This window comes from Rattus norvegicus, chromosome 16, assembly GCF_021556685.1.
Source record: "Rattus norvegicus strain SHRSP/BbbUtx chromosome 16, alternate assembly SHRSP_T2T, whole genome shotgun sequence".
Lineage (NCBI taxonomy): Eukaryota > Metazoa > Chordata > Mammalia > Rodentia > Muridae > Rattus > Rattus norvegicus.
This window is the reverse complement of record NC_141549.1, coordinates 78,115,471-78,136,078: the sequence shown is the minus strand read 5'-3', so window position 1 is coordinate 78,136,078 and position 20,608 is coordinate 78,115,471. Positions and strand designations below refer to the sequence as shown.

The 20,608-nt window shown below is 44.5% G+C and overlaps 3 protein-coding genes across 3 annotated transcripts; 2 read left to right on the top strand and 1 right to left on the bottom strand.

Moving 5' to 3' along the window:
- Erich1 (glutamate-rich 1) overlaps nucleotides 1–20,608 on the bottom strand; it is a gene marked incomplete at its 5' end in the record, with an annotated part of 52,793,804 nt that overhangs the window by 5,528,285 nt on the left and 47,244,911 nt on the right.
- Fam90a1l1 (family with sequence similarity 90, member A1 like 1) lies at nucleotides 274–9,024 on the top strand. The gene is made up of 5 exons (XM_087589488.1): nucleotides 274–286; nucleotides 536–678; nucleotides 6,484–6,659; nucleotides 6,882–6,963; nucleotides 8,128–9,024. The coding sequence occupies exons 1-5, from the start codon at nucleotides 274–276 to the stop codon at nucleotides 9,022–9,024; spliced, it is 1,311 nt and encodes a 436-aa protein (XP_087445614.1).
- On the top strand, nucleotides 14,302–19,341 carry Ccdc70 (coiled-coil domain containing 70). Of its 2 annotated transcripts, none has more exons than XM_087588985.1 (2): nucleotides 14,302–14,371; nucleotides 17,614–18,535. In XM_087588985.1, the coding sequence occupies exon 2, from the start codon at nucleotides 17,692–17,694 to the stop codon at nucleotides 18,361–18,363; it is 672 nt and encodes a 223-aa protein (XP_087445111.1). In that variant the 5' UTR covers nucleotides 14,302–14,371; nucleotides 17,614–17,691; the 3' UTR covers nucleotides 18,364–18,535.

Below are 20,608 nucleotides of genomic sequence, written 5' to 3'. Positions count from 1 at the left end.
GAGTTCGTGGCCTAATTGGTTAGATTAAATCACAGATTTCGTGGCCTAGGGGGCACCTTTAAGAACCCAATGCCACACCTTCCTTTCAGTCCCGTTTGAGCCGGCCGCCTGAACGGGGTGCCTGGTGTGCAGCTCCAGACTCGACAGCTCCGAGAAGCCGCTGGATAGACCACAGACAGAAGGCAGGCTCTCAGGAGAAAGTCTTTTATCAGACTATTCTTGAGGAAAGTAGTTAGAAACAGGAGTGTTTTGAAATTAATCTGAAGTTCCGTGATGGATTTCTCACGTAAGGGTAAGGGCATTTCACTGAAATACTACTTTCTCCTTTAGAGTTTGACTGTAGTGAGGGATTCTTGAAGGGAAACATTCCCTGAATGTTCCTACTTCAAGTCCCTGAGTCCCTGATGGAATACGTTTGGGAGGTGGGAACAGGAACAGGTATATTTGCCATAGCCATCACCCGGCCACATATTCCTACAATGTCATCAAACTTAATTCCATTGCTTGAAACTCTTTTTGTTAACTTCTGTTTCAGGAAATCCAAGCCAACGGGTCCACAAAAGGAAGTCACAAGTGAAGACCCAGAGCAATCCAGCCACTCCAGCTCCAACGGCCCAGAGAAAGCCAGGGGCCTCATGGAAACAGACTCTTCCACCAGTGAAAGAGGAAGACCCTAGGGTAAGTGGAGATCTGTAGGTGTCAGCCAGCCCTGGGCCTAGGTGAGAGGTGGGCAGGGCTACACCACAAACTCTTTGTGTTTTGTGAGATCCACCAGAGAAGAATGCCCGGATATAGGTTTAGGCCAATAAAGAGCCCTGTGTAGCCAGCTGGGACAGTGCACTGGGTAGCTGGGTCCTCTGAATCCCAGTGGATCACTGAGCCTTTCTCCCAGTAAGTTTCGTGCATGGAGATCAAGTTCTAGGTTGTTGTATGTCAGTTAACAAGAATAGAACAAAAACAAAACCTCGGAGGAGGCTTAAAGGCACGGCTAATCAATTCTTCAGTAAAACAAGGGTAATAAAGACCTTCTCATGATGATGGGCTTGAATGAATTAGTTTTCAGGTTTTTTATTGGATATTTTATTTATTTACATTCTTTTTTATCTTTATTATTTGGGCATTTCTTATTTACATTTTGATTGCCGTTCCCTTTCCTGGTTTCCATGCCAACGTCCCCCTAAACCCTCCCCCCTTCTCTATGGCTGTTCCCCTCCCCATCCTCCCTCCATTACCACTCTCCCCCCAACAATCACATTCACTGGGGGTTCAGTTGGCAGGACCCAGAACCTCCCCTTCCACTGGTGCCCTTACTAGGCTATTTATTGCAACCTATGCAGTTGGAGCCCATGGTCAGTCCACGTATAGTCTTTGGGTAGTCACTTAGTCCCTGGAAGCGCTGGTTGGTGGGCATTGTTGTTCATAAAGGAGTCTCAAGCCCTTTCAAGCTCCTTCAGTCAGTCCTTTCTCTGATTCCTTCAATGGAGATCCCATTCTCAGTTCAGTGGTTTAATGATGGCATTCGCCTATGTATTTGCTGAATTCTGGCTGTGTAGCTCAGGACAGATCTACATCTGGTTCCTGTCGGCCTGCACTTCCTTGCTTCATCCATCTTATCTAGTTTGGTGGCTGTATATGTATGGGCCACATGTGAAGCATTGGCATTTTGGTCATCCATCATGAGTTTCATTTGTTCTCTGCATCTAGGGTACTGTCCAGTTTGTTAATCTGCGTTGTTTTATTGGAGAATTGAGTCCATTGATGTTGAGAGATATTAAGGAATAATGATTGTTGCTTCCTGTTATATTCATATTTGGATGTGAGATTATGTTTGTGTGCTTTTCTTCTCTTTGTTTTGTTGCCAAGACATTAGTTTCTTGCTTTTTCTAGGGTGCAGCTTGCTTCCTTATGTTGGGCTTTACCATTTATTATGGTAAATGGGCTTTACCATTTATTATTATTGGGATTTGTAGAAAGATATTGAGTAAATTTGGTTTTGTACTGGAATATCTTGGTTTCTCCATCTATGTTAATTGAGAGTTTTGCTAGATACAGTAACCTGGGCTGGCATTTGTGTTCTCTTAGGGTCTGTATGACCTCTGTCCAGGATCTTCTGGCTTTCATAGTCTCTGGAGTGACATCTGGTGTAATTCTGATAGGTCTGCCTTTATATGTTACTTGACCTTTTTCCCTTACTAATTTTAATCTTTCTTTGCTTTGTGCATTTGCTGTTTTGACTATTATGTGACAGGAGGAGTTTCTTTTCTGATCCAATCTATTTGGAGTTCTGTAGGCTTCTTGTATGTTTATAGGCATCTCTTTCTTTAGGTTAGGGAAGTTTTCTTCTGTGATTTTGTTGAAGATATTTGCTGGTCCTTTGAGTTGGGAGTCTTCACTCTCTTCTATATATTATCCTTAGGTTTGGTCTTCTCGTTGTGTCCTGGATTTCCTGTATGTTTTGGGCCAGTATATTTTTCCATTTTACATTACCTTTGACAGTTGTGTCACTGATTTCTATGGAATCTTCTGCTCCTGAGATCTCTCTTCTATCTCTTGTATTCTGTTGGTGATGCTTGTATCTACAGCTCCTTATCTCTTCCTTTGGCTCTCTATATCCAGGGTTGTCTCCCTTTGTGCTTTCTTTATTGCTTCTATTTCCATTTTTAATTCCTTCACCTGTTCGGTTGTATTTCCTGGAATTCTTTCAGGAATTTTTGTGATTCCTCTCTATAGGCTGCTACTTGTTTATTTATGTTTTCGTGCATTTCTCTAAGGGAGTCTTTCTTGAAGTCCCCCATCATCATGATCAAATGTGATTTAAAATCAAGATCTTGCTTTTCTGGTGTATTTGGATATTCAGTATTTGCTTTGGTGGGACAATTTTGCTCCGATGATGCCATGTAGTCTTGGTTTCTGTTGCTTGGATTCCTGCGCTTGCCTCTGGCCATCAGGTTGTCTCTGGTGTTACCTTGTTCTGCTATTTCTGACAGTGGCTGAACCGCCCTATAGGACTGAGTGTCAGGAGTGCTATAAGCCTGTTTCCTTGTTTTCTTTCAGCCAGTTATGGGAGCAGAGTGTTCAGCTTTCAGGTGTGCAGTCTTTCCTGTTTACTGGTCTTCAGGTGTTCCTATGGGTGTGTGTCCTGAATCCATCAGGCAGGTCACTTGGAGGAGAAAAGCTGGTCTTACCTCTGGTCCCTTGGCTGAAGTTGCTCATGGGGGCGCTGCTTCTGGGCTCTCCCTGAGGGCTGCAACGAGAAGGGACTGCCCCAACTTTTTCCCAGGTCCCGGGTGAGCCGGGGCCCCAGATGTAGTAAGGTGTTTTCCTCTGGAGTCCGAAATGTGGGCAGAGTGTAGTCTCTTCCCGCTTCCCAGGCTTGTCTGCCCTTCTGAAGGTTTAGCTTTCCCTCCCACAGGATTTGGGTGCAGGGCGCTGTTGACAGGGTCCCTTCAGATTTGAGCAGTGTCTGAAGTGAAGTGGACCTACCACTTGAGTGCCCCTATCTTCTGGTTCCCAGAGGCCCTGCACAGTTTCCTCTGAGGCCAGGGATGTGGGCATGGGTGGGCAGTATTAGTGTTCTCTCCTGCTCTACAGTCTCAGGAGAGCCCACTACTCAGGGCAGTGAGCTCTCTCTCCCATGAGGTTTGGGAGCAGGGATCTGTGGGATTTATTTACATTACAAATGTTACCCCCTTTCTTGGTTTGCCCTCTGACAACCCCCATCCCATCCCCCTCCCCCTGCTTCTATGATGGTGCTTACCCACCTACCCACCCACCTACCCACTCTCTCCCACCTCCCGACCCTGGTATTCCCCTACACTGGGGCATTGAGCTTCACAGGACCAAGGGCCTCACCTCCCATTGATTTCCTACAAGACCATCTTCTGCTACATATTCGGCTGGAGCCATGGGTTCCGCCATTGTACTCTTGGGTTGGTGGTTCAGTCCCTAGGAGCTCTGGGGGCAGGGAGAGGGTCTGGTCAGTTAATGTTGCTGTTCTTCCTATGGCTTGTAAACCCCTTCAGCTCCTTCAGTCCTTCCCTCAACTCCTCCATTGGGGTCTCCAAGTTCAGCCTGATGATTGGCTGCAAGCATTTACATCTGTATTGGTCAGGCTCTGGCAGAGCCTCTCCGGAGACAGCTATATCAGGTTCCTTTCAGAAAAGCACTTCTTGCCATCAGCAATATTGTCTGTGTTTGGTGGCTGTATATGGGATGGATCCCCAGGTAGGACAGTCTCTGGATGGCCTTTTATTCTGTTTAAGTGTAGCTGGTTTTATGTGGAGGTCTTGATCCACTTGGTCTTAAGCTTTGTACAGGGCAATAAGAATGGGTCATTTTGCATTTTTCTACATGCTGAACTACAGTTGAACCAGCACCATTTGTTGAAAATGCTACTTTTTTCCATTGGATGGTTTTGGCACCTTTGTCAAAGTTCAAGTGACAATATGTGTGTAGATTTATTTTGTGGGCGTTGATTCTATCCCATTGATGTACCTGCCTGTTTCTCTACCAATACCATACAGTTTTTATCACTATTACTCTATAAAACTGCTTGAGATCAGGAATGGGGATTCCCCCAGAAGTTCTATTATTGTTGAGGATAGCTTTCACTATCCTGGGTTTTTTGTTATTCCAAATGAATTTGCAAATTGCTCTTTCTAACTCTATGAAGAATTAACTTGAAATTTTGATGGGGATTGCATTGAATCTGTAGCTTGCTTTTGGCAAAATGGCCATTTTTACAATATTTATCCTGCCAATCCATGAGCATGGGAGGTCTTCCCGTCTTCTGAGATCTTCAATTTCTTTCTTCAGAGACTTGAAGTTCTTGTCATACAGATATTTCACTTACTCAATTAGAGCCACATCGAGTTATTTTGTTATTTGTGACTATTGTGAAGGGTGTGGTTTCACTAATTTCTTTCTCAGCCTGTTTATCCTTGGAGTAGAGGAAGGCTACTTATTTATTCAAGTTAATTTAATATCCAGACACTTTGGCGAAGTTGTTTATCAGGCTTAGTAGTTCTCTGGTGGAAGAACGTTTCAGGTCACTTAAGTATACTATTGTATCATTTGCAAATAATGATATTTTGAGTTCTTGCTTTGCAATTTGAATCCCTTTGATCTCCATTTGTTGTCTGATTGCTCTGACTAGGACTTTGAGTCCTATATTGAATAGGTAGGGAGAGAGTGGGCAGCCTTGTCTACTCCCTAATTTTAGTGGGATTGCTTCAAGTTTCTCTTCATTTACTTTCATGTTGGCTACTGGTTTGCAGTATATTGCTTTTACTATGTTAGGTATGGGCCTTGAATTCCTGATCAATCATTCCAAGTCGTTTAAAATGTAGGATTGTTGAATTTTGGGAAATGGTTCCTCAGCTTCTAATTAGATGATCATGTGTGGTTTTTTTCCTGTGAGTTTGTTTCTATAGTGGATTGCCATCCCTGAATCCCTAGGATTAAGCCTACTTGATCATGATGGATGATTGTCTTGATGTGTTCTTCGATTTTGTTTCTAAGAATTTCATTGACTATTTTTGCATCAATATTCATAAAGGAAATTGGTCTGAAGTTCTCTTTCTTTTACGGATCTTTGTGTGGTTTAGGTATACCTGTAATTATGGCTTCATAGAAGGAATTCGGGAGTGTTTTCTATTTTGTGGGATAGTTTTGGCAGTGTTGATAATAGGTATTCTATGAACGTCTAATAGAATTCTGCACTAAACCCACCAGGTCCTGGGTTGTTTTGTTTGGGAGACTTTTAATGACTGCTTCTATTTCTTTATGGGACTGCTTAGATGGTTTATCTGATCCTGATTTAACTTTGGTACCTGGTATCTGTCTAGAAACTCTTCATTTCCTCCAGATTTTCCAGTTTTGTTGAATATAGACTTTTGTGGTAGGATCTGATGATTTAGAATAGGAACATTCTGGGCTAAAATTTGGAAATGGGTAGGTGGCCCCATCCCTCCATCAGGTGCAGTGCCTAGCCTCTGCATATGATCTCTATAGGTCCCATTTTCATGGTGCCAGGACGTACTGACTATAAGATGACTCTCTGACATGAAGGGTACTTCTATCTTGGAGATAGTTATATAAATGTCTGGGGGTTCCTAAGGTCTGAGGCCCTGTTACATTTGTCACACTGATCCATGCTCCTGACCATATCAGAGGTATCAGAGGGCCAGACAAAGGAACTGCTCCCCCTGCATGTGAAGCAGACTGAGAAAAGGCTCAGCTCCTCTTTGGCAGGATTGGTCTGTTGGCAGATACAGGGTTCCCAGTCTTTCCCAATACATCTCCCAATTATGCTTGGCTCTCCCAGGTTCAAAGAGACAACCAGGGGGAGTTCCAACCCGTGCTTTAGTGAATGTTGTCCTTGGAGAGAGAACATCAAAGGGTCTTTTAGCCTTGAGTGGGGATTGAGGGTGGAGAGGTCCCTGGATCCCGTTTTGGCTCATAGATCTCATTTGCTCCTCACAGGTGAAATGCAGAGACTGTGGGGCCTTTGGCCACATTGCAAGAAACAGAAGGTGTCCCATTAAGCGGGGCCATTTCCTCCTAGTTGCACAACCTCTGGGAGGCAAGAAGGAGAAAGAGAACACGGATCCTTGCAGGCCTAAGGGTCTACAGAAACTCAGTCAAGCTGCCAGACAGAGGTAAGTGATGGGAATGGATCTGGCAGAAGGGAAGGCTCCAGGTAGGACGGAGCTCATGGGGATACCATGTCTTATCTCCCAGTCTCCAAACAGAAAGGGCCAGAGAGCTAGTAAATGGTCTTCTCACAAGAGAGGGAGAGAGAGAGAGGGGGAAGGAGAAGGGAGGGAGGGAGTATTTGAGACTAAAGCCGACGTCTTCCCACCATATTGTTTGTCCCACAGGTGTGATGAGCAGCAGAGAAAGACAACCTTCCAGAAATTTCCAACAGAGCTGCAATGGAGAAACCAGCAGGGCACCTTGGCTGTAAGTAAAAGTAGATGCCCTGTCCCTGAAAGTCCCTTCCTCTCTGCTCTGCCACTTGCACCTTCTTCTGCATGGTCTATTTGCTCACCCAGTGTCCTCTGTACACACCAGGCTTCACAAACCCTCTCTGGCAGCAAAGATTCATTTGTTCATTTTCATAGTTCAGATGGACTTGAGTTTGGAGGTGTGAGTGAACTTCTGCTGTAGGTCTCCTTTATGGGTCAGCTTACCTGGAGGGTGGGTAGTTTCCTCCTTGTTTGCCCATGTAGGTCTCCAGGTCTTCCCTCCTTCTGGGGTCAGATTACAAACATGGCCTGCTCTCCAAGCTTTCTGGTGACCTGTGCATATGGCCACAGGCTTTGCTGTTGCCATTTTGAACTGACTTTGTCTGCTGTTTCTATAAATCTAGACTTCTGCTAGAGAAGTCTAAGCAGCATGAACACATCCATTTCCACCTTCCCAATCTGTTGGCTACATAAATGACCTCAAAGACCATTGTGAGAGACAGATTCAAGGCAAGAAAATGCCTCTTGCCCTGCTTCATATCCCAAGGGACATGATTAGAATTTTCAAAACTATGTTGTAAATTACATGATAATTTGAATCTAACCATTCTTCTAGGACCACAGAAGGATCATGGACATCTTCCTAGCTGTCTCTATGATTATCCATATGTCAATATTTCCCTTCATGTACCTCTTGTCAGTCCACACAGAGAGAGAGAGAGAGAGAGAGAGAGAGAGAGAGAGAGAGAGAGAGAGAGAGACAAACAGAGTGAGGGAGATATATATATACATACATATATATATACATATATATATACATACATATATATATACATATATATACATATATATATATATATATATATAGAGAGAGAGAGAGAGAGAGAGAGAGAGAGAGAGAGAAAGATTTGGATTATCATATTAAGGTTCACTTAAACTTTGTAGGGAGACTGAAACTCTCTCCCTTCCACTTTCCAACCCACCATGCTGCAAGTTTTGGATAGCTAATGTGGGTCACCACAGCCTGATGATTTCACATCAGACTGAGCTGCTCATGCCACCATAAATCCCATGAGCTCCTGGTGTTTTGAAAGCCCTGACTGTCCTTCCATGCTGACAGTGCCCTGCTCATCTTACTATATGTCTATTTTTTCTACAGCAACCACAGATGTCAATCATTCCTGGCTACAGGAAGATGTCTGAGCCACCAGTTGAAATGGCTCTTGGGAAGCCGACGGGCCCTGAGAAGCCTGCCCTTCAAAGCTTGGACGGCCCCTTCATCTTACATTCCAGACAGAAGGAAGGTCACAACATGACTGTCCCTGGTGTTGCCAAGCCAGTGTTTAGACAGGATGGCAGAAAAACAGTCTCAGAAAACCTACTGGATCAAAAGGTACAGGATATCTCACATCAACACCCTGTTGCCGTCCCCAAAAGGAAATCAATTAGTGAACTGTTTCACAAAGAGTCAAAGACCCAGGGTCCCAGTAAGAAAATGCAACCTAGCAAGCATCCTGTCATCCACCAGGATAGACAGAACCCAAAACTCAGCTTCTGGGCCCCAGATGAGGAAATGTCCCAGTGCCCCACACAACCTAGACAGAATCCCCTGAAGAAACAAAGAATCGACTCTACCAATGCACCAGAGGAGAGCCATGCAAGGACTACTTCCAAGAGCACCCTGGACAGTCTGTCTTATCCCATTGCCAACAGACTTGAACTAAAAGATGCAGCTGAAATGAGCAAGAAAATAACAGTCCAGGTGCCCAGCACTGACCAACAACAGCTACATGGCAGGGCTGCTCTGGTCTCAACCAGACCCTGTATTGAGTCTGGCCAAGCCCTCAGAATGATCTTTACCAAACACAGCCATAATTTCTGGAGCTCCAGGTTCCTGACAGTGCCCGCACCACTTCCCATTGAGAAGCAAACACCTGCTTTCCAGAGCCCTTCCTTCCCTGAGGAAGGGGAGGCAGCAGGATCCCAGGTCAAACTGAGTGTCCTCTATGAGGACCTTCAGGTCTCCTCCTCCTCAGAGGACAGTGATGGAGAATAACCTGTCACCTGAAGAACAGATGCCACCTCCCTGCTCAGACTTGCCAGATTCTTTCAAACTGATCATCCCCCAACTTAACCAAGTAGCTGACATGACTGTATCCTGTTAATTTGCTTCCAAATGAGCACCCTCTATGGTGGGTGGGATCACATTCCTTCCCTCTCTTTGCCACTAGCCTCAACTCAACATGATCTCTGGACTCTGAGGTGAGCCTCTGAGAATCACTCTGAAGAAAAGTCACCATTCTCTCCACTCTTGTCATCAGTGACCTCTAGTATGTCCTTTCAGCTACTTCAGTGTTCAAAACTATCTGCCAGTTATCCTATTATATGAGATTTTCTACTTTCATCAATAAAGTTGCCCTAGAAATTATGTCTGTGCATTCGTGTTCTTGTGACAAGTGCATGAGGTTTCTCATACTCCCTGTGGCCCAATAGCAATCCACAAACCCAAATGGTGCTCAACCTACTGCATCAGGTTCACCATGTTGACACTTAGGCCTTTTGACACTGTGCACAGGTATCTCCCACCTGTGATCTTAAGACCCTTGAGAAACAGGACAGTCTGTTCTCTCCTTAAACCTCTGCTGTGTTACTGAAGGCTTTGGCTTTGTTGACACCCAGAAACCCAGGTAACACATACCGTAAGGTATGAAGTCCTGGTGACTCAAGCTCAGGGTAACCTGGTGTGGGACCCTGGCAGTTTCCCCTAGGTTTGCCCTTCTCCCATTGAAACAAGAGGATGCTCAACAACACACAATAACAGCAGGGCTGGAAGTCACATAGCTCATGTTGGCCATATGGTAGACCAAGCCCAGAGGATTGCCTCCATTTCAGGGTCCAGTTGGCTACTTCCTGGGCTGTTAGATAAACAATTCTCTAATGTGAGACAATTCACTGACCCCGCCCCAAGTCATCTTAAACTTAGTATCCATCCCTGAGTTCAGGACACTGCAAATTTTCTACACGTGGCTTTTGCATTAAGTGTGTTCATGACAATGCCCACAGAACTGCCTGTATTTTTCTGTGGTTATGTGTTTGAGACAGGGTCTCCCAGCAACTAGAGGTTCAACAACTTTGCTATGTATGCTGGATAACAAGCTTCAGTGGCTTTCCTCCCTCCAGCCCACATGCCTGGCAGAGTGCTGACACAGCTACAGCTATAGCTTTCTGTGGATGTTGTTGTCCCCAACCAGCAGCAGCTCAGGTAACTCTGTTTGGGTATCCCATGTCAGATCCTCCCTGGATCCATATAGGTACCACATGGAATGAAACTCTTTTGACTCAGGCCTAGATGTAATCATCCCTTTCATTTCATTGGATGAAGTAATGAGATGAGAGCCATACCCAAGCTTTATCGATACAATGATTGGGCTGAGCCCAGAAGGTTGTTTTCTCGGTTCTAACTCTCCCTAGGACTAGGCCTAAACACTTCTAGCCTTCATACAATCTAATCCTCTTCAAATACAGACCTTGAAGGCTTCAGCTTCCAACCTCCATCTGCTAACTGAGGCCTAGAATGTTTCAGCCTTGTGACTTACTGTGGAATATGCTGATCCTTTCTAGCCTGTTCTCTCTCCAACCTATCCCGGCAAAACTGCTATGCACACCACCACAACTCCATTCTTCTCCCTGTGCTTCTCTTAAGTAGTCTCTCTTTCCTGTGCTGCTCTCATGAGAGTTGAGTCTGTAGCATCTCTGACTCATTCTATCAAATATTTCTGATTGAATACTTTGCCTCTCAAACATGGCTGCTTTCAAACATGGCTGCTTTCAAACATGGCTGCTTTCAAATATGGCTGCTTTCAAACATGGCTGCTTTCAAATATGGCTGCTTTCAAACATGGCTGCTTTCAAATATGGCTGCTTTCAAACGTGGCTACTTCCTTCTTCGAAATAACCTTACTTTCTTTGTTGGAGGTTAACGGTGTGTACTAAGGGTATGTCTGTAGACTGGCCAGGTCCTACTGTGATCCAGAGTGTCTGCATTCCAGTCAGAACACATAGGCCTAGACCGTCTTTTGGATGTGATCCCTTGTCACAGCAGCCATGTTGCTAAATTAAAATTCCTCTACACTTAGGTTATCCTGATCTAAGCCCTGGCAGTTCCCCTAAATCTTTCACTGGAGCTGAAGAAGGTTCAGCAACCGGGATTGACAACAGTGCCAGTGTTCACATATGTGATACCAGCAGTACAGTAGACAAAGGCCTGAGGATTGCATTTATTTCAGAACTCAAGGGGCTTCTTAGTGAGTTTCCAACCAACTTGGGCTCCAATGTGAAACAATTCACTGTCCTACACCTCAGCATAACCTCAGTTTTCATCTATGATTCCAGAACTGTGAAACCTTCTAGTAGTTTCTATAGCATGGGTTTTGCAATATATCTGTCCTTGTCAACACCCACTGAAGAATCCTGAACATGCAAGGCTTTAGTGACAGCATCAAATGCTGACTTCATCTTCTCTCTTTTTCTGGCCTTTGTTCTTTCCTATTTCTCTCTTCATGGCCATGTGTATATGTGTGTTGCAAATCATGTGAGAATGAAGGAACATCCATGAGCCTCTTAGGCTTTTCTTGCAATATCTTGCCCCTCAGCCAGGGGGTCACTGGAAGGACAGACAGTTTGGGTGTCAGCTCTGAATTAAGTAAAACAGTACACTTTCAGAGCCTTTGCCTGGCTTCCCATAACCACTCACTAGTCACAAAAGGAGGCCAATCAGTGTAGCCAAGGTGACCAGCACATCACTCAAGGGCCCCCGTAATCACTGACATATGTAACCCTTCCCTTTCATACCTGACTCATGTTTCTCTAGAACGAAATATATTGTTCTGTATAGAAAAATCATCTTAGTATCTTGCTTTGGTGCCAAGGAAACTCAAAGCCAAGATTTACCAGGTTGCAGAAATTGCTTAGTCAGCTTCTGTGACAGCTAGTCTCCAATGAAGATGGAGAATCAACACACGCCTCTTCTGGGACTCCATCAGGGTGAGAAGTGTGTGTGCTGATACACACAAACAGATGTTGAAACATCTGCATTCTAATGGCTTCTGCTGACATATTTCTCATATACTTTTCCTTTAATTGTATGTTACCAAGGTAACTAAATACCCTAGGTTTGTTACAAAGCAAGATTTAGAGAAGGAAGGAGTATAACACAGACTGTTTCTGCATATGTATGATAAACCATTAGCTCCATTAAGATAAAGATTATTGCAATATTCCAGAGACGTCCAGGCTTCTCTGTGACTGTTCAGCATTCAAGTACAGCTGCTAATGAATCAGGAGCTCTAGCATGCATCTGGCATCTGCAAACAAGCATCTTGATAGCTGTGGTTCCCCACAGGCGTCTTCTCTGTCAGCAAATTCAGACACCTTTAAGTGGAAGTAGCACACACTGTGTGTGTGTGTGTGTGTGTGTGTGTGTGTGTGTGTGTGTGTGTGTGTGCCTGCACATGTGTAGGGTTATGGTGGCGAGACTAGGCTCAGGTATTTTATGCCAATAAATTTGCAAGTCAAGTCAGCTACAGGCTCTCATTGTGGAAGAATGGCAAGTACATCGTTATCTTCTTTGAATGTGAAAGTATCCAACAGCCCACGTACCACAGGCTGAATTATCAGGTCATGAGGACTCCCAGTTTACCAATGGAATTGGAAAATGTTTCATATACTTGAAATTAAACAAAAGACTTATAAATAGCATGTGCAAAGGTAGCAAAAATGAAAGTACAATAGATATTAGGGGAATTTTTCTTTTTGAGATATAACCTATCTTAGTACCTGAAACTTTGAGCTCACGTCATACCTCAAGCTGACCTTCAACTTGTGATTCCTCCTGCTTAATCTCCCAAGTGCTGGAATTATTGGCCTGTCCACCTCAGAAAAGAGTTTAATTGAATTATACTTAAAATCATAAAATGCAAGGAAATATAGAGGAAAATTGCCTTAAGCAAAGGTATATATCAAGCCTTAATAAGATCTTGCCATTTGCTTCCTGGATCAGTCTGAATGACAATATATTAAATGAAATAAGCCAGACAGAGTAATAAATCCACCAGTATCTGGTCTCCCTGCCATGTGGAACCTCATAAGAAATCACAGCATGTACATAGGAACAGAATAAAACAATGGTAGGGTAGAGAGGGGCGAAACAAGAAGTAGGTCAGAGAACAGAGGTAACAGAGATACAGGATACATAATTCCTGAGATAGAATTGTGTTGCCTGGAAGAGTTTTGATAAGTGCTGGAACCAGCTGGTCAGTCAATATGGAAACCATGACTGGAGTAGTGAGGATGATGATAGGAAAGGCAGAAAGAAGATGCAAGAGACAAGCATAGGAGGGTTGATGGTCAATACCATGCCAGTCATGAGGACTTTCTCAGTGTCTTTTAAAGGTAAGCAACGCAAAGCGTGACTAATTCAAGGGAGATAAAGAATGACCACAAATCCTTTGCTGGCAAGTTTATGGTACACGATATCTATGTTTGACTAAGGCCATTAACCACAAGCAGGAAGTCAGTCAATGTTAACTCCAGAAGTGCTCCCTACTGACAAGGAAGTAAATTTTAGGTGCTCTTAACTCACTATCCCCCAAATGACAGTGATATATCTCTGTGAAATATCAGATCTGTTCATTTTCTGGGTTGTAGCAAAAATTTCACTACGTTGAAAAAAAATCTGGTGTTGAAAATGGAAAAACTAAGTGGGGAGCTTAATGGTATATTTAATCTGATGGGAAAGGGATGCATGAACTCCAAAGCAGGTCCACTGATATTCTCCAGTCCAAAAGACAGAAAGAAGGAAGCCAAATAAATAAAGTTTCGGACTTGTGGGCCACCATCAGCTGCAAACTGAGGAATAATGTAAGTCCCAGAAAGGGGCAAACAGATAACCAAACCTGCCTGACATTTGGTGAAGAACTAAGTAAAGTCTTCCAATACCAAAGGATCCCAACAAAGTCAACCGGGATAAACTAAAGAGACACAGAGCAAGTCACATCCTAGTCAAACCACCAAAGGCAAGACCAAACACAGCAAGAGTCCTCCATTCCATTGCCCTTCCTGAAACAACAGGTGAAATCCAAGGTAACAGGTACCATTGGCAAAGTCTGAGGTGAATGATGCTAACATCTTTCCAACCTGTTGGGGTTCGATCCTTTTCAAGGGTCCCCAGTCCAGGGCCTCATCTTGATCTCCAACCTGTGACTCAGAACTGAGAATGAATGAAAGGGTCACTGCAAGGACTGCTGGGATGAGCCCAGAAGACGCATCACTGTGACTCTGATGTGACAATGTCCGCCTGCCCTCTGAGGGCTACAGGGTCCTCCCAGTTGGGAAACAGCTAAGCAGTAAGTAACCTTAAAAATAAGTTCTAGCCTGGTGTGGTGATGAAGGCCAGACACATTTTTTATTGAATTTAAAAGTATCTATATAAGCACATAGTCGTTTCTATTGTCCTTGATATATAGTACATATATAAAGACTCAATCTCACCTATTTTATTTCTTTTTAAGAGTATTTGGGTTTTTTTACATTTGTGTGTGTGTGTGTGTGTGTGTGTGAGAGAGAGAGAGAGAGAGAGAGAGAGAGAGAGAGAGAGAGAGAGAGAGAGAGAGAGAGAGAGAGAGAGAGAGAGAGAGAGAGAGAGAGAGAGACAGAACAACTTGTAGGAGTTTTCTCTCTCCTTCCATTCTGTCGATTCCGGGAATCAAATACAGGTCGTCAGGCTGGGCAGTAAGTGCTTTTACCCACTAAGCCACCTTGCTATGCTTCCCAAAGATAATGTAGTGGTCACTTGATAAAAACTTGGGGATAATTTTTTCCTCTACTATTCTATTTCAGGAAACTAACATCCATTGAGCTGCTGTTTCTTGAACATCTGCTCTGTGGCAGAAATCATACTAGGCACTGTGCCTAGGGATGTCAGAGTGCCACCAACTGGGCAGGAGGGTAGTTCTGAGTCTGAGAGGCTGTGAGGAGAGGCTGCCTAGAGAAGGCATCTCCTCACCTAAATCTGGAGGGAGGGATCCACTAGGTCAGTTAGTTCAGGGGGAGGGGGACTAATGGAATGGAAGTGAAGAACTTAGGATAGTCCAAGGATTCTAGACAAAGAACCCCATAGTGACACAAACAAAATCAAAATTCTGAATCAGTTATAGTCACCCCACACTTTTTACTATCTGCCGGGCTACAGAGACAGCAGGAAAATATATCCACACATAATGTCAAGTATATCATGTAATGGTAGGACACTGGCAGATAAACACGGAGAAGAAGAAAGGAACAAGAATTGAAGCCCGCCCAGAAGGTGAAGGAATCCTTAGAAGGGACATAGTTGGTGCTTTGGTACAGAAGTAAAAATGTTCAGGTCGTCTCTAGAAAACTATGTCACATGGAGCAGAGTAGAGACGGGGGAAAGTAAAGATATAGACAGAGTTGGTTGGCTCTTCTTTTCAGGCTCTAGAGTATTTGATGGTTTAGAAGCAGGTATGATACAATAGTACAAAACCTTAGTAATCCAACGAGGGGAGACTACACTGTCCAGGCAGATATCTAGAGAGCAAGATCAACACCAGAAACCATAGAAGCAGAGCCACATATCCTACCTACAAGTGGCTACCGGAAGATGGAGCAGAAAAGTGTGTGCCTCCAAGAGATGTGAAGGGTCAGAAACGATAGGGCTTGGTGGCTGAGAAGTCTGGTATAGGAGGGAAAGAGGTCAGAGGTGAGCCTCTGGCTTCTGGTTTGTGTTACTGGAGTGAGGTGAGGTCAACAGCCACACACATAGCATAGCTATGGTCTTTTCCATACACACCCACGTATACACACACACACACACACACACACACACACACACACACACACACCATTGGTAAGGTTCACCGTCCAATTGCCCGGTGCCTTGTAGCAAACAGTTTTCACATACAAGCCTCCCAGTGTGAGTGAACACGGACATATTGGGGGAGGGGGTGCTTCATTCCCTGATCCCGTGCCAGGAGAGAAGGGGAACACAGGGCAAGTCCAGATCATGCTGCTCTACAGTGTGGGGCTTTAGTGAAGACCACTGAGGCCAAGAGCTCAGCTTTCGAGAAGCACACAGTGAGATCTGTGCACCTGAGCACACACACTAGCTACATTCAGCTTTCCCTGTCCTCTAGGCAATCATCTTGCTCACCCTGTGACCGGCCTTGGTGCTTAGCTAAGTTATGGGCTACCTGGATATTTGCCACTTTGACTACACCACAGTGTTTAGAATCCTAATCCTCCCCCTTCTGCTCCACCTTCCTACTTCCCCCTTTCCACTCTTCCCTTTCCTTTCTTCCATTTCTTTTCCTTCCTTTTTTCTTTTCCTTTTCCTTCACCTTCTCTTCCCTTCTTCCACTTCCCTGTCTTCTCTTCCCATTTCTAATTTTCCTTTTTCCTCTCTTGTCTCTTCTCCGTGCCTCTTCCCATCTTTCTTCTCTTTTTCTCTCTTCTTTTCTCTTTAACTGGTGCTTAGGGGTTTTTTATGAACATATTTTTATATGACACATATACAGTCACTACCCAAGCAAAGAAACAAGACACTGTCCTGTCCCCTCCGCCCCCCAGCTCTTCTCAGATTGGCACTAATCACTGCCTGAATCATTACTCGATCCCTGAAATGTTCCCCTGCCAACCACTATCCTGTTTAAGCTCACGTAGTTGCTTGTATTCTTTGGGCTATAACTCAAGTATGTCTCCCTATACAGTAGGGGTTTTTGCTTGTTTGGGATCTTTATTCTTTCAAATCCCTTGATTCTTTCACCACAGTATTCATAGGCTTCATTCATGGTGTTGTACTTCTGCTGCGTATTGAAGGAATTTACCACCGTGTTGTATTGCTTCTGCCTGTCACGGATTGGGCTGTTTCCAGACTGAGTGTAGACAAACTACTTGAATATGTGGTGTCTGTGCCCTACTCACAAATTAGAAGTTCCCTTCAGTTGGCATCTGGAAGTGAAACTGCTGGCTCATTTGTGTCATAACTAAGTAGCAATATCACGTGAGTGGTTTTTCAGGTTCCACAGCCTCACCAATATTTGGCATTGTCTCACTTTTTCTCATTTAACCTCTGTTTATTGAACATGCTTTTTTGTTAAAATAATTTCCCTCCCTCCATTGGTGGGGCTCCCCATCCAATTGGCCAGGTGTCTTGTGAAAACAATTTTCATACAAACATGAATGACCAGGAACCCCCAAGACAGAATTAAGATGAATCTTGAGTGGCTTTGACAAAAATGAACCCTCTAGAGACTGTGGCAACTTACTACTTAAATGGAGAAAGCAAATGACCTGTAATCCTTCCCTTAAATTATCACATCACCCTTGTGTTCTTTTATTCCTAGTTTAGCACCAGTGTTTTTGTTGTGTGAGATTGTTTTGGAACACTAGACTTTGTATCAACCAGCTAAAAGCCACGGCCACCCAGCATTCTTCTGTACTAAAGATTCTTTCACCAATACAACTAAAAGAGCAATGACTAAATTCTCTCATATAAGACAGCATGTTCCCAAGCACTGTTCTCTGGTGAATGTTGCTCATAGATGTCTTCTCTCTGATGTACTCACAGGGTTTGGCCAACTGACCTGGACGTGGCCAACAGCCCTGACCTCCAACACAGCCATCCACCATTCCAGCTGATTGGGAGATGTTTCCCTTCAAGGTGAGCAAATGGATGGGGCTGGCCTGCCTCCGTTCACTGGTACTGCCCTCACCCAGTATCCGTCAGAAGAAATTAATACACAAGCTACAGGAGGAAAAGGCTTTTCGAGAAGAGATGAAAATTTTCCATGAGAAAATAGAAGACTTCAGGGAAGAGATCTGGGAGTTCCGAGGCAAGATCCGGGCTTTCCGGGGCCAGATTCTGGGTTTTTGGGAAGAAGAGAGACCTTTCTGGGAAGAAGAGAAGATCTTCTGGAAGGAAGAAAAAACCTTCTGGGAAATGGAAAAATCTTTCCGGGAAGAAGAGAAGACTTTCTGGAAAAAATACAGAACTTTCTGGAAGGAGGACAAAGCATTCTGGAGAGAGGACAATGCTTTATGGGAAAGAGACCGGAATCTCCTTCAGGAGGACAAGGCCCTATGGGAGGAGGAAAAAGCCTTGTGGGTAGAGGAAAGAGCCCTGCTTGCAGAAGAGAAGGCTCTGTGGGAAGATAAGAAGTCCCTCTGGGAGGAAGAGAATGCCCTCTGGGAGGAAGAGAAAGCCCTCTGGGTGGAAGGTGGTGGCTTCCATCTCCTTGGGGAGCAGAGGCCCCAAAACGGTCCCTACAATGTCAATGAAGAGTCACAGTCAACCCCCTTCCCCCGAGGCCGTGCTTAGTGAACGCTGGACAGAGAGGGCCATGGGTGCAGACATCACTGGTTGGGATTGAAGTCCAGGGTGACCCCCATGTACTAGAAGAAATAGACATTAATTTGTCTCTTTGCCATGAAAGAGATAATAAAGTCTTGAAGAGGTTTGAAAAACAGCTCTTCAAGGAAGGTTGGCTTCATTCTCCCTGCCATGTCATCTGATTCTGTGATTCTTGTACCTAATCCTCCAGATTGTCACTGGCCACTGGGGCTGGCAACAGATAGTTTCTCATTGTCCTTTGTGTAGGGGTTTGTAGGGTTGTATAAAATAGACTCAATGTCAGACCCAGACATACAGGGAGGAGCTGAGACATCCTGCCTTTTCCACCCTGTGACGGTGACCACTTTGGCTAGTCTGGGAGGCCTGAGTTGGGCTTCTTCTATAAGTCTGTCAAACTCCTGGAAGTAAGAGAAAGGGGCTTTAACAATGGCCAGAGGCCCAAGAACATTCTTTACAAGCACTAACCTTTTCTAAGAGTGGAGACAAAAGTAGACTGGTGGGATGATCCAGGAGTTATGACAGTCTTGTCTCTGTATCCTTGCACTCAAATAGCTTTCACTGTATGTGACTCTGGGTTTTCAGTTCCTTAGCCCTGTCCCACTGACTTGTGTAAGCTTTCCTACTACTCTGGGTTGACAGAGAAATCACAGCATCCATTGATGAGAGAACAGAGACCCCAGAAAGGCAAAGTGATTACACGTGGCCAGGAAAAGAACATATATACTCTGCCCTAGTATCCAGATCTTTCTCTAATGCAACCTGGCTCATGGGAGTTCTCTTCAGAGACCATTTACCATAATAGGTAGTGAGTCTAGTAAGGGAGTCGGGTCACTGGAACTGTGTTCTTGAAGAGGACAGTGTTTAACACAGGCATCAAAGCAACAGAACAAGCAGCCATGGATCAAGACCTCCAAAGCTGTAGGCTCAAATAAACTTTCCAATCTGGAGGGTGATAACCTTGGGTATTGTGTGTAGTAATGAAAAACTTGCTGACTTGTAGAGAGAACAAGATGATGGTTTAGACCCTCAGATCTCAAAACTGATCGCTGAGGCTCAAACCCATGCAGATCTAGTCTGAGTGGATGTGGAGTGGCAGGAACACCCAGAGCAGCAAAAGGTAAAAATCAAGCAGGCCCCGGATTCTACCACATGGGGAAAAATCAGAGAGTAGTGAACACCAAATGAAAAGTATGAGCTAGGAAGAACAGCTTAGCAGGAAAGTGTTAACTTGGCATGTGTGAGGTCATGGTTTTTATTCCTAGGATGCCAAGAAAGGGAATGGAGCATAAAATATAAAGCAGTTTGAAGCAGGAATTAGAAGTACACACTGAGTAGAAATGACCCTCTCCTCCGTTTCCCAACGAGACTACCAGAAGCAACAGCTGTCATTTGACAAGTGCCTGGAGAAGCTACCCAGAGAGGGTGTGGGTCTCACCGATTGTCTGCTACCCAGCACACAGTTGTAACCTTTCACTATGTCAGGTTCTGCTCTTCCAGGTCTAAGTAAGAAAATGGGCAGGTCAATGAGCCAGCGTGTCTCTACATGGTGAAGGCCTGGAAAGACAGGCTCGTGGAGCAATTCCCTGCTTTTTTTGTAAGCTACTTGAAAGCATGCCTGGGAACTTGTAGAAAAGTTTCCTAGAGGGGAAGATGGCTTGGAGAATCTTACCAAGATAGTAGGGATGATCTAGATGCTAAGACATTGTAGGTACAGAGAATGGGAAAGCACAGTGCTTTGAGGAACTGCAAATGCTGGGTTAAAGGGGCAGGGTGGGGGGAGGAGAGGCATAGACTAATGAGTTATAAAAGAATACTGGTGGGAAATCCAGGAGCAGTGTGAGCAACAGAGAGCCACTGAGGGGTGGCAGGGGAGAGGAAGATATATTTAAAGGTAAGGTGCTAGAGACCAAATCCACCGCCTTACATGTGCTAGAAGAATTGGCCGCCACTGTTACACCTCCAGCTTGGGCTTGAATCTTAGAAATGGCATCTGATTGTTCACATGGAACTCACAGAGAAATGGCCTGGACCTCACCTGGGAGCATCTCCTAGAAAGAGACTCACAGGCCTTGATCCAATCTATCGAATTGGGGTCCTGTTGAATAAGGTCCCTGGGTTTATTGTCTGACTTTAAATTTGACAGCATATTTCTATAATCAGAATGAGCACAGGAGAGGGCAGTGGAGAAATGGTGAGACCAGTCTTCTGGACA